The following is an 18730-nucleotide window of genomic DNA, read 5'->3' on the forward strand; positions in this document are numbered from 1 at the left end:
CACGGGTGGGTCCTGTGGTAGGCCTGGGAGGCCCTGCAAAAAGCTATGCAGAAAGGTTGGTGCACACTCTGGCTGGGTGGCTCAGTTGGTTGACGCATCCTCCCTTACACCACAGGCTGCGGTTTTGATTCCCAGGCAGGGCACATACTTAGGTTGCTGGTCGATCCCCAGTCAGGGCGTCTATGGAAGGCAACCAATCAACGTTTCTTTAAAAATCGTGGTAAAATATACATAACATAAAGGTACCATTTAAACCACTTGAAGTGGATGGTTCCGTGGCATCCAGTACCTTCACAGTGTTGTGTCACCATCCATCTCCAGAACTTTTTCATCTTCCCAAAGGGAAACTCGCCCAGTAGACATGAACTCCCCCTCTCCCCTTCCTACAGGCCTAGGTAAGTCACCGCCCTTCTGCTTTCTGTCTGTATGAATTTGCCTGTCCATGTCCCTCCTCTAAGAGAGATCATCCATCCGTCCGTCCGTCCTTCTGTTTGTGGCTCATTTCTCTTCCCTGTCCCTGTGGCTCATCCATGAGGCAGCACACTGCTTCCCTCGGCACTGGGCGGGCGTATTTCCCCCTCCGGGAGTCCGTCTGACCATTTGAGTGGCTCCGCCCTGGCGGTGGCCTCCTGTACTTTCTCCTACCGGGTCAAGCTTGACCCATTCCCGGGAGCCCTCCTTGGGCACAGAGCGGTGCCCTTCAAGTGGGCTCGGGTATCCGAAGGAGCGGCTTTTATCTCCTGGTGGTGCTGTTTACTTGCTGGGTGACACTGGATGAGCCTCTCTGAGCCTCAGTTTCCCCGTCTCTAGGTGAAGACAACAATCGCTCCAATCTTAGGGAACTGTCCTGGCATTCATCTATTTTTTTTTAAATATATTTTATTGATTTTTTACAGAGAGGAAGGGTGAGAGATAGAGAGTTAGAAACATCGATGAGAGAGAAACATCGATCAGCCGCCTCCTGCACATCTCCCATTGGGGATGTGCCCGCAACCCAGGTACATGCCCTTGACCGGAATCGAACCTAGGACCCTTCAGTCCGCAGGCCGATGCTCTATCCACTGAGCCAAACCGGTTTCGGCTATTTTTAATTTTTAAATACATTTTTACTGATTTCAGAGAGGAAGGGAGAGAGACAGAGAGAGAGAGAGAGACATCAATGATGAGAGAGAATCATCGATCAGCTGCCTCCTGCACACCCCCTACTGGGGATCGAGCCCGCAACCCAGGCATGTGCCCTTGACCAGGATTGAACCCGGGACCCTTTAGTCCAGCGGTCGCCAACCTTTTGGACCCCACAGACCACCAATGGTCGGTGGACCACCGGTTGGCGACCGCTGCTTTAGTCCACAGGCTGACGCTCCATCCACTGAGCCAAGCCAGCTAGGGCTGTTCTGGCATTTAAATGAGATGACACTACTTTGGCTAGTGCTTGGAGAATAGAACAATTGTTAACTGTTACTGTGAGCTTGGGCATCCTGGCTCTTCCAATATCTTGTCAGAACCTAATGGGCCCTGGCTGGTGTGGCTCAGTTGGCTGAGGCATCATCCCGCACAACAAAAAGTGGCAGGTTCGATTCTTGATCAGGGCACATGCCCAGGTTTCAGGTTCCATCCCTATCGGGGCACATGAGGGAGGCAACAGATCCATGTTTCTCTCTCACATCGATGTTTCTCTCTCGTTTCCTTCCTCTCTCTAAGATTAACAATAAATAAATAACCTAATGAGTAGCAAATATGCATACTGGAGCCCACAACCCAGGCATGTGCCCTGACCAGGAATTTAACCGTGACCTCCTAATTTACTGCTCGAAGCTCAATCACTTAGCCACATTGGCCTGGCTGCATACTGGCGTTCTTATTGTTCCCTAGCTTTGTAATTTAATTCTCTTATGATATCTGACTTCATCTCTTCCGACTAAACTCTAGGTTTTTTTGAGGGCTATCTCTCTGCACGTCCTAAGGGCTGAGCATTGAGCTAATACAGTATGGTTTGATGAATATCTATTCTGCTAATGAATGTTTAAATCTGGTCCCTCCTGCTGTCTTCCCAGCAGGGCCTTCCCAGCTCTGTCGGAAGGATGAGCATCTGTTCCTTAAAATGTCCAGCCCCAGGCTGGAGCCTTCCTCCAGATTTACGCTCAGCAATCTCAGGTCTCAGGGATTGTCACCAAAACCTGCCCCCACCTCAATACACACAAACCTGGAACTCCTAAGAAAGGTGCCTTCCTGTCCCTTCTCTCATCCACAGTCGAGTCGTGTGCACATCAGTAATGTGACAATTACATCACATTTTAAATACGCACAGACTCTTAACATACATATATATCCCACATTCAAAGGCTGTTAAATCGCGCTGTTTACCCATATCTTAAGGGAAAAAAAAATCACTTCAACCTGCTTCCCTATTTATAATGGTCTGGCCCTCTAGCAACTTCAGCGCGAAATCCGAGCTAATTTGCCTACAAACGTCAGGTGGTCATAATAATCTGGCCGCTCAGTGTATATTTATACCAAAGCTTAACTGTACCGAGACCCACTGACCCAGCAATTCCACTTCTAGGAATTTTTCCTATGGATAACCCTTGCCCAAGACAAATGAATAAGGATATTTATTGCTGCCTTGTCCATAATAGCCAAAGGCTGGACACAACCCACATGTGCATCAGTGGGAGATGGTTGAATGAAGTATGGGATAGCAGCATAGTAGATGCTACTCCGCAATCATTTAAAAAGAAGAAAACAGGTCTATGTGGATCGCTAGGAAGCAGTTCTCCAAGAGAAACTGATGATTTCAGAAAGCAGATCAGTGTGGGTGGCATGTCACTACTTGTACCAATGAGAGGAGGGGGAAGGTACGTGCTGGCATATGCACAGGCACTTTCTGGGAATAGGAATTGCCTCCGGGGTGGGGGGTGGGGGTGGCATCAAGGGGTCAGGGGTGAGAGGCAGACAGCATTTCCCTGGATAAATTCCTGTCTTAATTGTTTACCACGTGACACATTTCCTATTGAAAATCATTTTAAAATTAAGGTAATATGTGTGCTGTATCTCCGGGAGGGAGTGGCAAGGCTTTGGACCTCACACCCACAAGGACACACCTTTCTTGAGAGGCTGAGAAGTCTCCATCTGCTTTGTGCTGAGTGATGTCAGCAGACGCTGGGCGAGCGTGAGCGCTCACTTCAGTGCGGTGTCTTCACGGTGTTCAGCTGGCACCCAGCCCGGGCCCACATCAGGTACTTCACCCTTCCCACGCGGAGAGGCTCTTTGCTTTTCGTGATCTCATCTCCCCTGACAATGCTGTGGAGTGATTGGGGTGGGCAGGAACTTGTCCGCGGACACACAGTTAGAAAATGCCCGCTCTCTCTCTCTCTCTCTCTGCTCCTTTCTCATGGTTGGAAATGGCAATCTTTGGAGGTCAACAGACCCCGCCAGCATCTTATGCATCTGAGACGTTCCATCAACAAATATTTATCAAGTGCTTCTGCGTTTCAGTTACCTGTGCCCACCACATCGGCTAAGTTCAGGGGTCAATTCTCAGGCCTTATCCAACTTGACTGCTCAGGAGTATTGAGGAGGTGGTCACTCCTCCATCCTACAAACACTTTTAAAAATATGTCTTCCCTGGCTGGTGTGGCTCAGCGGCTGAGTGTCGACCCAGGAACCAAGAGGTTGCTGGTTTGATTCCTGGTCAGGGCACATGCCCAGGGTTGTGGGCTCGAGCCCCAATAGGGGGTGTGCAAGAGGCAGCTGATTGATGATATGCCTCTCTCGTTGATGTTTCTATCCCTCTCTCTTCCTCTCTCTCTAAGAATCAATAAAACGTATTTATAAAAATAAAAAATATGTTTTTATTGATTTTTAGAGAGAGAGAGAGAGAGAGAGAAACATTGATGAGAAACATCAACATCTATCAGCTGCCTCCTGTGCGCCCCCTACTGGCGATTGAGCCCGAAACTTGGGCAGGTGCCCTGACCGGGAATCGAACCCCGATCTCTTGGTTTCTGGGTTGAGGCTCCATCACTGATTCTCTCCAAGTCACTGGAAACGTCTTATCATCTCTGTTGGTTCACTGTCATAGCCAAACATTCTAACCGTGGTTCCAGCATGGTTCTAACTGGTTGGCCCTTGACCTGTCTCTTGTCCCTCTGCTGTCTGTTCTGGGTGATCTCACCCACTATCATGGCTTTAAATCCCATCTGGGTGCAGATGCCTCCCACATTTAGACCTCCAGCCCAAACTGCCCCTGCACTCCATCACCCAACCGCCTCTTCACCTGACCGATAGTTCCTCAGCCCCTCACCTGTCCTCCCTGACTGTCCCTTTCACTGCGGTCCCCATCTCAGCTGCCGCCAACCCCGTCCTCCCAGCTGCCCAGGCCCAAAACCTTGAAGTCACCCAGGCCTCTCCCACCCAACACAGACCCTGCCAGCAGACCCAAATCTTGCCCCTTCTCTCCATCTCTACAAGTCTGAGCCCCTTCACCTAAGGCCTGGAATGCTCTACAGCCTCCTCACTGGTCTCCCTACTTCTGCCCTTGCCCCCTTCAATCTATCTTCAACCTCACGGTCAATCTTGTAGAACATGTCAGTCTGTGTCTCTTCTCTCCCGAAAAGTCATTTCCTGTCTCCTTTAGAGTAAGGCCCAGGCTCCTTCAGATGGCCTAACCGGCCTTCTGTTCCTCCCTTCCCTCGTGGCCTCTGACCTCATCTGACCACCACCACTTCCTCCCACAATGCAAAACCAGCCTGAGCTCTGCCCTTCCTCCAACACAGTGCTTCCTCTCCCGTCTAGTTTCTGGCTTCTCAGCCTCAGGCCATGGACATTTGGGGCTGGATAATTCCTGGTCGTGGAAGCTGTCCTATGCATTGTGGGAATGTCAGCAGCAGCCCTGGCCTCTACCCACTGGCTGCCAGTACCATGTCCATAGCTCCAGAAATTGCCAGATGTCCCCTGCGAACCACCGCCTCCCTGTGATGCTTCCCAGAAATCTCCATGCCTGCCCCCTCATCTTATTCACGTCTCAATTGTCACCTCATCGCATCCTCTGTCCCCTCTGATTCTTACTGCTGCCCACCTCAAACTCCCCATCTCCCTTCCCACTACATTTTTCTTTTTTTAAAATTATGTTTTTATTGATCTTAGAGAGAGAGAAAGGAAGAGGGAGAAAGGGAAACATCGATTGGTAGCCTTATGCACGCTCCCTCCTGGAGATGAGCCTGCATTGGTTAATTATAAAGATCATGGATCTTGATCAATGGTCTCAAATCCCAGACTTCCTTTTTACCACTCCCATGGCCATCCCATCCTTACCACCAAATACAGAAAACATAAGTGAAGAAATAGAAAATAGTTTCCTAAGTCAGACCCCAATGTTAATTTCCAACTTCCCGTCCAGGAGGGAACAATTAAGAACAGGTTTCCTGGATGCTCCTGTTTACCCACTGGGTTGGATTCAACACATCTCAAATATCCGAGAAAATATCCTGTCCTCTTGGGAATTCATTTATCCACGAATCATGGCGATTTTCCAGGACGGTAGGTGTTTAAACGAATGCTGAAGGCGACGGGGTTGAACCAAGTTCTCTGAAGCCCCTTCTCCCCAGCTGGAAAACCACCAGTGCGGCTGTTCTGGCATCCCCATGGTCACGTGCCTTTGCTTTTGAGGCTACATTTTATTATTTTGCTTCATTTTGGGAGAAAAGCCAGAAATCTGACTTAAACCTAATCTCACCTTCATGTAGTTGGGGCTATAGAAAAAGCACAGAAAGACAGACACAGGTTCAACACCCAGAAGGAGAGAGGGGGAGGGGGAGGGAAGGGGGAGGGGGAGGGGGAGGAGGAGGGGGAAAGGAGAGGAGAGGAGAGGAGAGGAGGAGAGAGGAGAGGAAAGGAGAGGAGAGGAGAGGAGAGGAGAGGGGAAGGGGAGGGGAGGGGAGGGGTGAGGATGGGAGGAGAAGGGAGGGGAGGGGAGGGGAGGGGAGGGGAGGGGAAGGGAGGGGAGGGGAGGGGAAGGGAGGGGAGGGGAAGGGTGGGGAGGGGAGGAGAAGGGAGGGGAGGGAAGGGAAGATAAGACTCTCTTATTATGTCACAGAGACCGGTGGGCACGAATATTTATGTAGTGCCCTCTGAAACACTGCTGGGCTGCAGGAGTTCATCATGAAAACCCTCCCCCCAGGGGCTAAATTTACTGCACATTCACATCTGATGAGGTTCAAAAAGAGCTTTAGCATGAGAGATCCAAAGATTGAACATTTGCTTCTTGTCCCTCCCGCTGAATAGCCACCCTCAGTTTTCCTCCTGTGAAATGGTTCAGCCATCTATGCCTCATAGCTCAGAAGGGTTTGTGGGTAGGCCCCAGGGAGATGGCAAACAGGAAAGTGAAGGTTGGCCATACTGGTTGCTCTTTATGGCATCTGTACTGAATACTAAGCACGGGGTAGGTCATTTTCTCGGGGTCCTCACCCCACCCTGAGTGCCTGGTGCTGTTCCCTCACTCCCGCAGAGGCGAAAGCGGATTCAGAGAGGCTGAGTTACTCTTCTAGGAGGCTCGGGATTCCAAAACAGAAAGGTAAGAGAGACAACACTACTAGGGAGAGTTTGACGAGGCCTCAAAGTTAGGCGTGCCAGATTAAATATAGGATGTACCGAGACTAAAAAATTGTTCATTGTTTTATCTGAAATCCAAGTTTAACTTGGCATCCTCTATTTTTATTTGCTAAACCTAGCCACAGTGCCGGAGTTCTAATGTCAGGCTGGCGGAGGCCTGGGGTACAGCAGAGACAAGAGGCATCAGGGTGAGCTGGGTCCTGGGGCTGGAGAGCCAGAGGGTGGGTAAGATCAGTGAAAAGGGGCAGAGATGGGAAGGCCCAGACACCAGGGCAACCCACCCCTTCTGCCTGGGGCTTCAGCTTCAGTTTTGGCCTGCAGCTCCTCAGCTACTCCTTTGAGCTGCTCCAGGGGAATACCAAGTAGGCTGGCCTGCCCCTGCAAGGTATGTATGCTTTACATACAAATGACTGTAGCTGCCTTTGGTAGCCTGGTTACCACCAGCGGGCTTCAGTGTTCCTGTTGCCTGGACTTGAAAACTGGGGCTTCAGGCAGGCATCCTCAAGGTTGGTTCCTTCAGCCATTCCCGTTCAACATTCCCCCAATTACTTCTGAGCACATGTGCCAGGGGAGAAAGAATTGACTAAACAGACACTAAATACGAAATCAGTCATAGGAATTTATATCCAGTGATTAAACGTGTATTAAGTATTAAATTATGATTTCCATAAGTACCACGAGGGCAACATAAGTATGGCAAGGGGATCTAATTTATTGGGAAGTGGGTCCAGGAAGCTTGCCCTGAAGAAATGAATTTTGTGGCGGGTTTTGAAGTTACCTGATAACAACAGTGATAGCTAATTGGTGCCAGATACTGCAAATAAGCCCTTTTACTACAGGAACTAGTTTAATCCCGACTAAACTCTGGGAGGTGTTGTTATCTACATTTTACAGGCCCAGAGAGGTTCAGTTACTTGCACAAGGTCACACAGTGAGTGAAGGACATCAGAATTTGAACTCAGCCGGCCTGAGATGGCTGGGGTCTGCAGTTCAGAGACCAGGCCGAAGTTGGAGACGAGAACCCTGCAGCCCCCCACCCCGCAAGGCTCGGTTAGGAATTTGAGACTGGCCTGAGAACAATGGGAAACCTTTGCAAAGTTTTTGAGGTGGAGGTTGGGGGGATGGGGGTGTGTCCTGGTCCAAATAGAAATTTCAAAAGATCCCTCTGGCTGCTGAGGGTGGGGGTGGGAGCTGGCTGGGGCCTGGGGGCTGGTGGGAAGCTGGTCCCTTCCTGCCCAGATGCACAGCTAATAGTGGCTCCGAGCGAGACACAAGCTCTGCAGAATGGTGCTACGCAGCCGGAATCGACAGTCAAAGACGCTCCGAAGGTACAGGGCTCCAGGATGGGAGGTGGGCGAGGGAAAGGTCAGGGTGACGTCCAGGTTTTCGGCTTTTGGAATTGGATGGGAAATACTGGGAGGGGGCAAGGCTTGGTCGCCTGAGAGAGCCCCTCAGAGTTGAGTTTTGATCAAATGCCCCTGCGCCGGAGATTTCCTTTTGTCTTGGCATGTGTGTGTGTTGTTTGGTTTTGTTGTTGTTGCTGATTGGGTTCCTGGTCGCCTTTGCATGATTCCTGTCAAATTTGGTTCCCTTTCGCCATAGTATTTGTTTCTTGGAATTTTGGAGGTTGAGAGGACTCAGACTTCATTTTTCTTATCAGGGTCGTCCTTTTTCAGATGGATGAACGATTTCATTTTTCTGCGCCTCAGTTTCCTCATCTGTGGTTCATAGAGTTGTGGGGAGGATTCCATTAATTTACATGCAAAATGTGCTCAGAACAGTGCCTGGCCTGGGTGAGGCTCCGTAAGAGTGTAAGAGTGGCGCTCTTACCGGCGATGATGATATTCATGTTGTAACAAGGAAGGACGCCAAACCGGTTTGGCTCAGTGGCTAGAGCGTTGGCCTGAGGACTCAAGGGACCCGGGTTTGATTCCCGTCAAGGGCATGTACCTTGGTTGCGGGCACATCCCCAGTAGGAGGTGTGCAGGAGGCAGCTGGTCGGTGTTTCTCTCTCATCGATGTTTCTAACTCTCTATCCCTCTCCCTTCCTCTCTGTAAAAAATCAATAAAATATATTAAAAAAAAAAAAGGAAAAAGATGGAGGCAGGGTTGGCTGTAAAAAGGGGTGAAAGTCCATAGAAGTCACTCCAGTTATTTAGCAAGTACATAGGAAGCATCTTTTTGTTCCAGTAGTAAGCAACCTATTTTAAAAGGATGGACAGAAGCTCAAGGAATTTACATTTACTCAAATGAATAAACATCGAGAGACTCCCAAATGCTGCACTTCCTCTAGGCAGTGGGATTACAACCTTGTATAGGAAAACAAATTTTCTGCCTTGAAAAGCAAATGCAACACCTCGTTTTAGAATGTGTTAAGTGCTGGGAAGAAAAGGAAACCAGTGTTGTGACATGATGTGATCCCGGGGAGCTTCCTGGAGGAGGTGACATTTGGTCCTGGGTCTGAAGCATCAGAAGGAGCAAGTGCAAAGGTCCATACAGGTTTGGCAGGAGCCAATGGACACATTTTGAGGACCTCCAGTAGGTCAAGATGGCTGGAGTAAACAGTTGAAGGATAGAATTAGCTGGTTATATTTCTGCATATATATCACCATAGATGAAATTACTGCGATTGGACTTTTATTCACATGCAAATGGAAACTTCGTATGGTTCAACCTCATAGATTGTGCTAAAAGGTGCTAAATCCGTATTACGGCCATGGTTGAACTAGTGGAGATCTTGTACAAATCCTGCTTTATGTAAGAAGAAAATGCCATTCATTGGACAAATATTTACTGAGCAACTACTATGCCCCAGGCCTGTGCTGGCCCTGGGAACATTGGTGAGCAGATACACAAAGTCCCTGTCTTTGTACACAGACAAAAGGTCAGTAAACAAATAAGGTTCTTGTATGTGGTGCTACGTCATTCTATGAAGGAAACAACCGAGTGATGTCCCAGAAAATGTAAGGAAGTTGGCCTCAGGTGGATGGTCAGGAAAGGCCTCCGTGGAAGAGTGGCATTTGTAATGGGATCCGAGTCCTGAGATGAAGCCACCATGGGAAATGGTGCTCCAGGTTGAGGACCCTGGGGGTGCAGAGGACCTGAGGTAGGGCCCTGCCTAGAGAGGCTGAGGAGGAGCTGAGGAAGGAGGCCAGTGTTGCCAGAACAGAGGGAGGAAGGGGTGGGGGCGGAGCCATTGGAGAGGAGGGTAGAGTAGGAACCAGCCTGCAGAAGTCACAGTCAGGGCCCGTGTCTTTTCATATCTTAGTTCATTGACTCTGTAGGGCCACCTTATGAGATAGGAAGTACTATTCCTATCGTATAGGCGGGAAGCCAGGTGTAGAATCATGGAAATTATTTGGGTTTCTGGTGCGTGGCAGTGGCAGACGTAGTCCCAGTAGCTTGGGTCCTAAGTGTACATGTTCCTAATTATCTTTCCATGGGGTTCTTCTTTGGGGTAGACTCAAAGACTGTGTGGACTAGATGGGAGAAGGGGGATAGAGAGAACATTCTGGAATATTCTGAACCCGAGTAATGGAAAGATGGCAGAGGAAAGAGCGAGCTTGTTCCTGACTAGCTCCATGCCCAGATCCTCTGCACCCCCTTCACTGGCCTTTTCTGGCCACACTTAGCCTTTTTTTTGTTTTTCTGAAACACGAAGTTACCAAGTTCAAGCCTGCCTCCGGCCTTTGTACTTGCTGTTCCCTCCACCTGGAAGGCTCCAGGTCCAGCAGCTCAAATGTCAGAGCCTCCCGGGAGCCCTCCCCCACCTACCTACCGCAGGCCGCCCCTCAGTGCTGTCACTCCCCTATATCCCCACCCTGCTTTGTTTTTCTTCATAGCATTGGTCTCAGTTTGATATTTTGGAGCAACGGACCATAGGTCTGGCCCTTCGAGGGGGAGAAGGTGCTCCATATATTATCTGTGGACTGTCCATCAACAGCACGGACACGCCTGCCAGGGGTTAGATACACAGATCTGGGGTCAAGGGGAAGGTTGGAGCTGGGTAGTGTAATTTGGAATCTGGAGGTAGTGGATGGGATTCCGACGGAAAGGTTGCAAGGAAAGGAAAACCGCCCACATGTCCTGTGCAGGCGTGCAATACTCCTCACATCCCCACTTCACAGGCTTGGACACTGAGGCACGAAAAGGTTAAATAACTTGCTTCAGTTCCCTAAGCAGCCAGACAGGAAGCTCAGAATGGACTCCCCCTTCTCCAACAGGCTGGCTCCAGAGCCCAGACTCGGGGAACTACGGCCAGAAGGTCAGAGCAGAGCAGGAGTTGCCGGGCCAGGCAATGTTTTTGAAAACTCAGAAGTGTCCAGTAGCAAATGTTAATACGAGGTCAAGGAACAATGGGCCTAATACTAACTGGCCTGTTGAAGTTGATTCTTGGAAGTCAATGATGACTTCTTCTTTCAAAAAAGTCCTGTTCAAAAATAACTTATTCTAAACAGCTACACACAAATATAAAAGAAACACAAGAGACTTTACCTAATGAGAGCACTTGTAAGATGCTATGACTAATTCACAGGTGAGGAATGCTGGCATGAATTTACAAATGGATGCAAAACCTGGCAAAATTCCTCAATATCCACAAGTCAATAGTCCATTGCATTCCCGGGGACTACATTTGCATTTCTATGGACACGAGTCATTTGCATTACTGAAAGTCTTCTACCGTTTACCGTTGTGAAGTAGCTTAAAAACCATGATGGGGCAGGCCACTCAGTGGGGAAGCTAGCTGGACTACACATTGATTTGTTTTTGCCTGTTTCATAGCCTTTCACAGTTTTCTTGAGATTACATTTATTAATTTATTTTTGCAGAAGTAACCCATTCAAAGTGTTGAAATTCAAAAGGGATAAAAGTTAAAATTGTGCAAAGTCTCCTTCCCACTCCCAACCCAACCACCCAGTATATCTTGTTAGCACTTTCTTAAGTGTGCTTCCAAGAGATTCTATGTATAATAGGCAAACATGTTAAGAAAAAGATAGACATATGCAGAGATGTGCCCTTTTTAAAAAAAAAAATTTATATTTTATTGATTTTTTACAGAGAGGAAGGGAGAGGGATAGAGAATTAGAAACATCAATGAGCGAGAAACATCGATCAGCTGCCTCCTGCACTCTCCCTACTGGGGATGTGCCCGCAACCAAGGTACATGCCCTTGACTGGAGTCGAACCCGGGACCCTCCATTCCGCAGGCCAACGCTCTATCCACTGAGCCAAACCGGTTAGGGCAGATTTGCCCATTTAAAAGAAATGGTATTATATTCCACATACTGGTGTGTGTTTTAACTCAATGGTGGTTAGAGTTTGTTTCACATTAGTACATAAGAATTCCAAGATTCTTTTTTCAGAGCTGCACAGTATTCTGTTGTGGTGGGGCCATGTTTATTTAATCAGTTTTTTTTATTGATGGCATGGTGACTTATGAATAACTGTCACTCAAAAGGAGTGGGTAGCCCTAACCGGTTTGGCTTAGTGGATAGAGTGTCGGCCTGCAGACTGAAGGGTCCCGGGTTCGATTCCGGTCAAGGGTATGTACCTTGGTTGCGGGCCCATCCCCAGTAGGGGGTGTGCAGGAGGCAGCTGATCGATGTTTTCCCCTCATTGATGTTTCTAATTCTCTATCCCTCTCCCTTCCTCTCTGTAAAAAGTCAATAAAATATATATTTTTTAAAAAAGGAGTGGGTGATTACTGAGGCATAAGAGACTGTACAAGATATTTGCTTAGGGCAGAACTATTCATAGTTCCTACCTCAGTTTCTTCATCTGGGAAATGGGTTGATGATTATAGTGGTACCCACCTCATAGAGTTGGGAAGGTAAATGGGTTAGTTCATGTAAATTACTTAGAACAGTACTTGACACCGAGCTTGGAACATGTTAGCTATTAGCATTTTTCCATATCCTCCTTGGGAAAGTCTGATGGTGAAAGAGGAAGGAAACTGAGTGGGAAGCATTCAGAAAATACCTTTTTAAGAGTAAGCAGAGCCCTACCCGATTTGGCTCAGTAGACAGAGTGTTGGCCTGTGGACCAAAGGGGTCCCGAGTTTGATTCCAGTCAAGGGCATGAATCTAGATTGTAGGCTCCTCCCTAGCCCTGGGCCCTGGTCAGAGTTTGTGCAGGAGGCAACTAATCTCTGACATCAATGTTTCTCTCTATCTTTCCCTCTCTTTTCCTTTCCCTAAAAATCAATGGAAAAATATCCTTAGGTGAAGATTAACAATAAAAAACACACAACAACAACAACAACAGCAACAAAATCAAATACAGTTAAAAAAAAAAAAAGAGTAAGCAGAGAGGGAAGTTATAACAGCAACTAAATGAGTGCTGACTGTGCTGTGTTCTTGATAGGAATGGTCCATCCAATGTTTCCAGGTAGGTGTTATGATGGCTCCCATTGTACAGATGAGAAAATCAAGGCACAGAGAATTTCATACCTCAAACAAGACCACCCGGTTGGCAAGTGGGGTGGCTGGATTCACACCCAGACAGTCTGATGCCAGCAGCCACACACTCAACCACTCACAGTTCTGCCACTTGATGTGGGGAGAAAGGAAAAAGGTTAAAAGTGTGAGAGAAAGAAGGCGAAGGCTCAGGTAGGAAGGCATCTGATAGAGGGAGCAGGGGCAGAGGTGCTGGTTGGCCTGGGGAAATCCTCCTTTCTGAAGCAGGTGAGAAGGCAGGAAGGAAGATGCAGACACGTGAGGCTAGAGGAGGGAAATGGCTTTCTGTTAGATGGCTTGGGGAAGTGGGGAGGGGCCGAGTGCAAGATCAAGTACAAAGGCCTGGGGGAGGGAGGGAATGAGGCTGTGTGAGGCGGTGGAAAGAACAGATGGATGACCAGAGTGGCCGGGGGGAGTGAGCCGGAGGAGCAGGGAAGAAGAGGAATGAAGTCAGAGATCAGGGAGGCACTGCTCCTGTAGGGAGGGACAAGGGCCATCTTTAGCATTTGGGCTTTTAATCTGAGTGACGGTGGACTTTGTGCGAGGAGGGACAAGATCTGACTTGTTCTAAAAGGCTCACTGGCTGCCTCTGTCTGTGTGCAGTGTGCGTGTGCATACACATTTACAAGGGCAGAAGCCGGAGGCTCGGGCCGGAGACCCCTGCCTGCAGCGGGGGATGGTGTTCTGTGGAGCTCGAATACACGTGGAGCATAATGTTAGACACCGAGAGCACAATGGTGAAGCATTCAGACCAGGTCTGTGCCTCGAAGCTCTCAGCCTAGTTCAGTGTTTTCTCACCTGGGCAGTGTTAGGTCTGATCAAATGATTGAATCGATACCCCCACCCCTGGGAGACCAGACCTAACAGGCAGTGGTGACATTGGGGCTGACTAATTCTTTGTTGTGGTTGGTGGTACGGGGCGGGGGGGGGGGGCGGGGGGGGCGGGGGGGCGGGGCGGGCGTCTCCACACTGTGGATACAGTAGTGCACCCTTCCTCTGGATGTGGCCACGTCTCCAGCCACTGCCACTGGTCCAGCGGGAGATAGAAACTAACAGAGCAAATAGATATGTGCTCTTCCTTCCATAGTAACTGCAGGGAAGTGGAGGTCCGGATCATCTTTCTTCTGATTTTCCTTTTGTTCCTGCATCCCTTCCATCTCTCCCCACACACTGTGGCCATCTGTCTGGTTGATGTACCATCCCCCCATGCCCTTCCCTTCTCCCTCCATTTGCCTAATCCTGCCAGTCCCTCCTAGAAAGAAGTGGAAAAAAAAAAAAAAAAAAAAGACCTTCCAGGGGACTCTTCTCCAAGGTAGGGAGTCCTAACTGCCTCTCTGTGGCTGTAACATGACTCCTTCTTCTGAAGGTGAGCCCTTCTGTCACCATGTCTGAAGTGGGCCTCAGTTCCAATTGGCTGAAAGGAACAAAACACAACAAGATATTTAAACCATTTCCTTGCCTCAATCCCCACGTTTCCCATAACGGACCGAGGGGCCTGCTGCGAGCTTGAGGCCGATAACTCCGTGGGTGCTTATTTTCATAGCCAGCCGAACAGGCTATCTCGGGCTGCAGCTTGCCCAGGCCGCTCCTCCTGCTGCTGGCCTGGCTGCGGGCCAGCCCAGTGGAGAGCCATGTCGGGGAGGCCAGGCCGCCGCTAGTGAGGGTGCCTGGGGAAGGGAGCTGGGGCCAGCCCTTCCTCTCCTGGGAGACCAGCTTTATCACCGGGGCTCTGCCTGGCTTCCTTCTGCCTGATTCTGTCCCCCGATTCTCTCCGTCCCCTGGGAATATGAAGAGAGACAGGCTTAATCTATTTCTATTAGCTCATTGCTTATTAATACCACCACGGAACCTGCTTGTTCAGGCCTGTGCTGGCTTTTCTATCCAGAGGCACAATGGTTGGATTTTTTTCTTCCTTTTACTTTCAGCCAAGGATTCTCTACCTTGGCACAATGGGGTGGCTGGACCACGTAATTCCGTGCTGGGGGGCTGTTCTGTGCGCTGTGGGATGTTCAGCAGCATCCCTACTAGATAGTGATAACCGCCAAATCTACAGACATTGTTACATATCCTGGGGGTGGAGGGGTTGGGGTGGGGATGGACAAAACCACCCCTGGTTGAGATCACTGATTTCAAGGAATATAAAAGCCTGATTTTAGAGATGGCAAAGCGACTCCCTTGAAATCTTGCTGAAGGTCTGTAGGGAGAGAGGAGGTTTCTCTGGGCCTTTGGTGAGTCTGCTCTAAAATTCTCCCAACTGCATCATTCAGGGCTTAAAACTCATGGTCAAAGGAGCTGACCCCTTAAAGAAAACACTGACCATATGCTTCTCTTTTCTTCCTATAGAGGCAAGTGAAGGTACAGGGTTTAGCGATGTGGAGTCCTAACCCGGTTGGAAGTCTGGTCTTTGGCCCTTGCCAGCTGTGTGACCTTGGGCAGCTCACTTCACGTCTTTGGGCTCACTTCCACGTCTGTAACCATGCTCCCTGCCCCCTGGAGCTAGTCTGGAAAGTGCTGATTTAGCCCAGGGCCTGGCTCACCGGGAGCATTGGGTAGCTGCCGGGACCCCTCCGTGCAGGGAGGGTTTGAGGAGGGCCACGGAATGCTCTCTAGACACAGGCCAGCAGCACTGGGAGGAGCTCTTATCAGCCACATTCCATCAGGCCCAGGAATGCCCCTTAGTGGGCCTGCCCTTTTTGATCCGTCACTCGCCCAGGATTCCATCTGCCACTATACCTTTGTCACTGTCCCCAGCCCAAATGCTGTTTTCCAGATAACTCAGATCTACCTGAATGCCAACAGCATTCCTCAAACAGAGCAGAGCTGCCAGAATAAGCCTGCAGCTTCCTGCTCTTTGCCCCAGAAAACATTTCAAGTGATCAAGTGATCAGAGAGAGGAGGGGAGGGAGGGGGAGGATGCTGCAGCTGCTTATGCAACAAGCTTTAATCCCTGGTTAAAATCCTCCACGCGGCACCAGTGGCATATTTCATTTCCTCATTGGGTCGTGAAGTTAGCTGCACACAAGATTCATCACAAACCCAGTTGTGCCTCCTCCCCCCCCCCCCTAAAAAAAAGTAGCACCGCAGAGACAAATAGTATTCCCCATGGAATGGTGGTGGAGGAAACACAGTCTGATTAGCTCTGGCCTACGACTCTTGTCCCCCATTTGGTCTGCCGGTACAGACAGAGCGAGCTTCCTACCCCAGGAAGAGGAGCCCCTCCCTTCTCTGGTGAGGCCCAGGCTTGTTGTCCTGAGTGCTGGTTCTCCCTGCATCTTGGCCTCTTTAGCCTAAAATACAAGGACAACAGCAACAAAATCCCCTCCCTTTTCATACAGCCTGGGCCCTGTCCCTGCAGTACTGTGTGTGTGGATTCCTGGCCTGTTTCTGCTTAATAGAAGGCTCCCCAGCAGGAAGAATGGATGTACGCTTGGTGGGCATTTGTTGTCCCTGTGTGTGTGTGCGTTGGGGGGGGGGGGCAGGGGGGCAGGGGGGCGGGCAGGGAGAGCAAGCCATCAGCTCTGTTTTCTTTGTGGGAACGAATGGCGTGGGACAGCAAAGAAAGCCCAAGAGTCCTAATTTTAGAAGAGTCGGGATCCTTGATTGGGCCGTAGTTTTGCCTCCTGGAGTATGGCTGCCTCACCTCTGGAACCTCTCTCCAGCCTCTGAAGAATGGTGTTTACTTAGCTTCCGCCGTTCCACTTGCAGTTTTAAAATAAATCTTGTTAATTAAGCAGCTTGTCTTGAAGAGGAAGGAAAGCAAGCATGGACATTTTGAGATCCTTTTGGGCTTGCCTTTTTCTTCCCAGGGTGCAGACCAACTACAAAGGCAGCTTTGGGGAGCAAACAGGCAAAGACCACCTACTACTATTGAAATGGGTGGAAGTATAAGCAGCTCTGAAAAACCAGTTAATATTTTACTGGGGAGCAGTGCCAGAGTTGGGTGTGGGGGGGGGGGTGGCGGGAGCTGGCAAGTATAGAGCTGTGTGTGAAATAGCTGTTCCATCTGCCTTCGGGGACGAAAAGAAGCCGTCCTCTGTGGAAATAAATTTCAGCAAGAATCCTTATAAAGCCCATGGGATTGGTCTGCCCACCGAGGGCCCAGCTCCCCAAGTACATACATACAGGGGTGATTGTGACAGGAAGGGCTAAGCAGTGGGTGTGTGCCTGACTAATAATGGGGGTTCTTGTTCCCTCCCCGAGTTTGACATCTTTCTTTCTTTCTCCCTCTGGATTTAAATGGCTTCTCAGACCGAGAGGCACTGCCTGTGCCCTGGATTCAGAAGGTACACGCCTCCTTGGGAAGCAAAGGCGAGAGACAGCGGCTCACTCTCTCTCTCTTTCTGCATCTGCCGGGGGAGCTGCAGCTGGTATTTTTCCACAGGCCTTTTCTGCGCTCTCGGGGCCTAGTCCTTCCCAGCCAGGCCCAGAGTCCGAGAGAGGGTTAATAGGCAGGAAGCTGAAGGCATCGCAGGCTAATACGGAAGTCAGATTTTTGTTTAACTGACAGGTTTAGCAGGCCTCGGCGGCGGTGGGGGAGGGGACCGGGAGGGGAAGGGAAGTTTGTAGATCTAGGCATGTGGCCTGCTAGGAGCGCATTTGGCTTTTCTTAGGGTAAGGACGGAGAGGGGGGCCGCCCCTTGGCATCCTGGCAGGGAGGCAGGAACCCATGTTGGTTTTTCCTTTGCGTCCTGGCTGTGGGGGCTGAGAGGGCTGTCTGTGCCGCGAGGATGGCTCTCTGGCCTGCTTTTCCAGGAGGCATTTTGACAATGACTATGCAAACTTGACCACTCTGCTCCCCTCCTCCCCTCTGCAGCCCGAGCCTCTGTGCTCTGAGAAGCCAGGGCTGCTCTTTAGCGATTTCTTGGGGTTCGCCTCTCCTGTCTGTCTGCCCCCCAGCTCCCCAGAGGCCTGCCTCCAGCCCCTTTCTCCTGCCCCCTTGGCCCATTTCCTGGGGCTCCCCACTCCTCAGCTCCCCCCCTCCCCGGGTGAACCATTCTGCTGGACTGTTCTAGAAAAGGGCCAGCCTTCCTCCTAGCAGAGAGCCGCTTCTGTGGGGGGCAAGTGAGGGTGAGCCCTGTCAGCTCACCCCAAAAACTCTCTTCCCAGTGGCATCTGGGCCTCGGGCTGTGCTGGAGCAGGTCAGGCTGGCTGCACTGGTTTGCCCGTGCTGGGAAATCTAGCCAGGGTGGGGGAGAAGTGCGTGCGGGGGCCCCTTTCCCAAGTTTTTCTTGCTGCAAAAGGCCTAGCTTAGCCTGTCTTTTTCTATGCACAGGATGGCTCTTGCTCACCAGAGCCTCACAAAGATAATCGCTCAGGAAGTGTTTCAGCCAATCCCGGGCCGCCTTACACTCCGATTTGCCGGGCCAGCCAATCGGGGATGAGCTCTTATTAGGCGGCCAGATCATCAAGCCGAAGTGCCAAACCCTTTTTCTGTGAGAACTAGGAGCCTGTCCTCCATGTTTTATAAGTATTGACATTACACAGTGTTAACAATGCATCCACAGAGGTAAGCTCGACTTTTTAACCATCTTTTCTCCCCCTCCCTCTGAGACATCCGAACTGTGGGCGAGCAGTGCGATTTCTCTGTGGCTGGCCGTGCCACACTCACCCCCACAGCACTTAGGTTAACTTGGAACTGTTTAGAGAGAATTTTTTTGCTTTCTTGG

The 18730-nt window shown here is 50.0% G+C and overlaps 1 protein-coding gene and 1 long non-coding RNA gene across 18 annotated transcripts in view; one reads left to right on the plus strand and one right to left on the minus strand.

Annotated features, from left to right (window-relative positions):
• LOC132239867 (uncharacterized) overlaps positions 1–18730 on the minus strand; it is a 566058-nt gene that overhangs the window by 14263 nt on the left and 533065 nt on the right. The gene's annotated exons all lie outside the window — the stretch shown is intronic.
• The window catches only part of ZMYND8 (zinc finger MYND-type containing 8), a 110740-nt gene continuing 110134 nt past the window's right edge, over positions 18125–18730 (plus strand). For 5 of the 17 annotated variants that reach the window (XM_059706842.1, XM_059706845.1, XM_059706851.1 and 2 more), the window contains exon 1: positions 18130–18570. In XM_059706842.1, coding sequence (XP_059562825.1) covers positions 18557–18570 — 14 coding nt within the window. In that variant the 5' untranslated portion in view covers positions 18130–18556. Of the gene's footprint in view, positions 18571–18730 lie in introns of all 17 variants that reach the window. The other 12 variants (XM_059706847.1, XM_059706848.1, XM_059706853.1 and 9 more) reach the window with 10 other exon arrangements.

Source organism: Myotis daubentonii, chromosome 8 (genome assembly GCF_963259705.1).
Source record: "Myotis daubentonii chromosome 8, mMyoDau2.1, whole genome shotgun sequence".
Classification (NCBI taxonomy): domain Eukaryota; kingdom Metazoa; phylum Chordata; class Mammalia; order Chiroptera; family Vespertilionidae; genus Myotis; species Myotis daubentonii.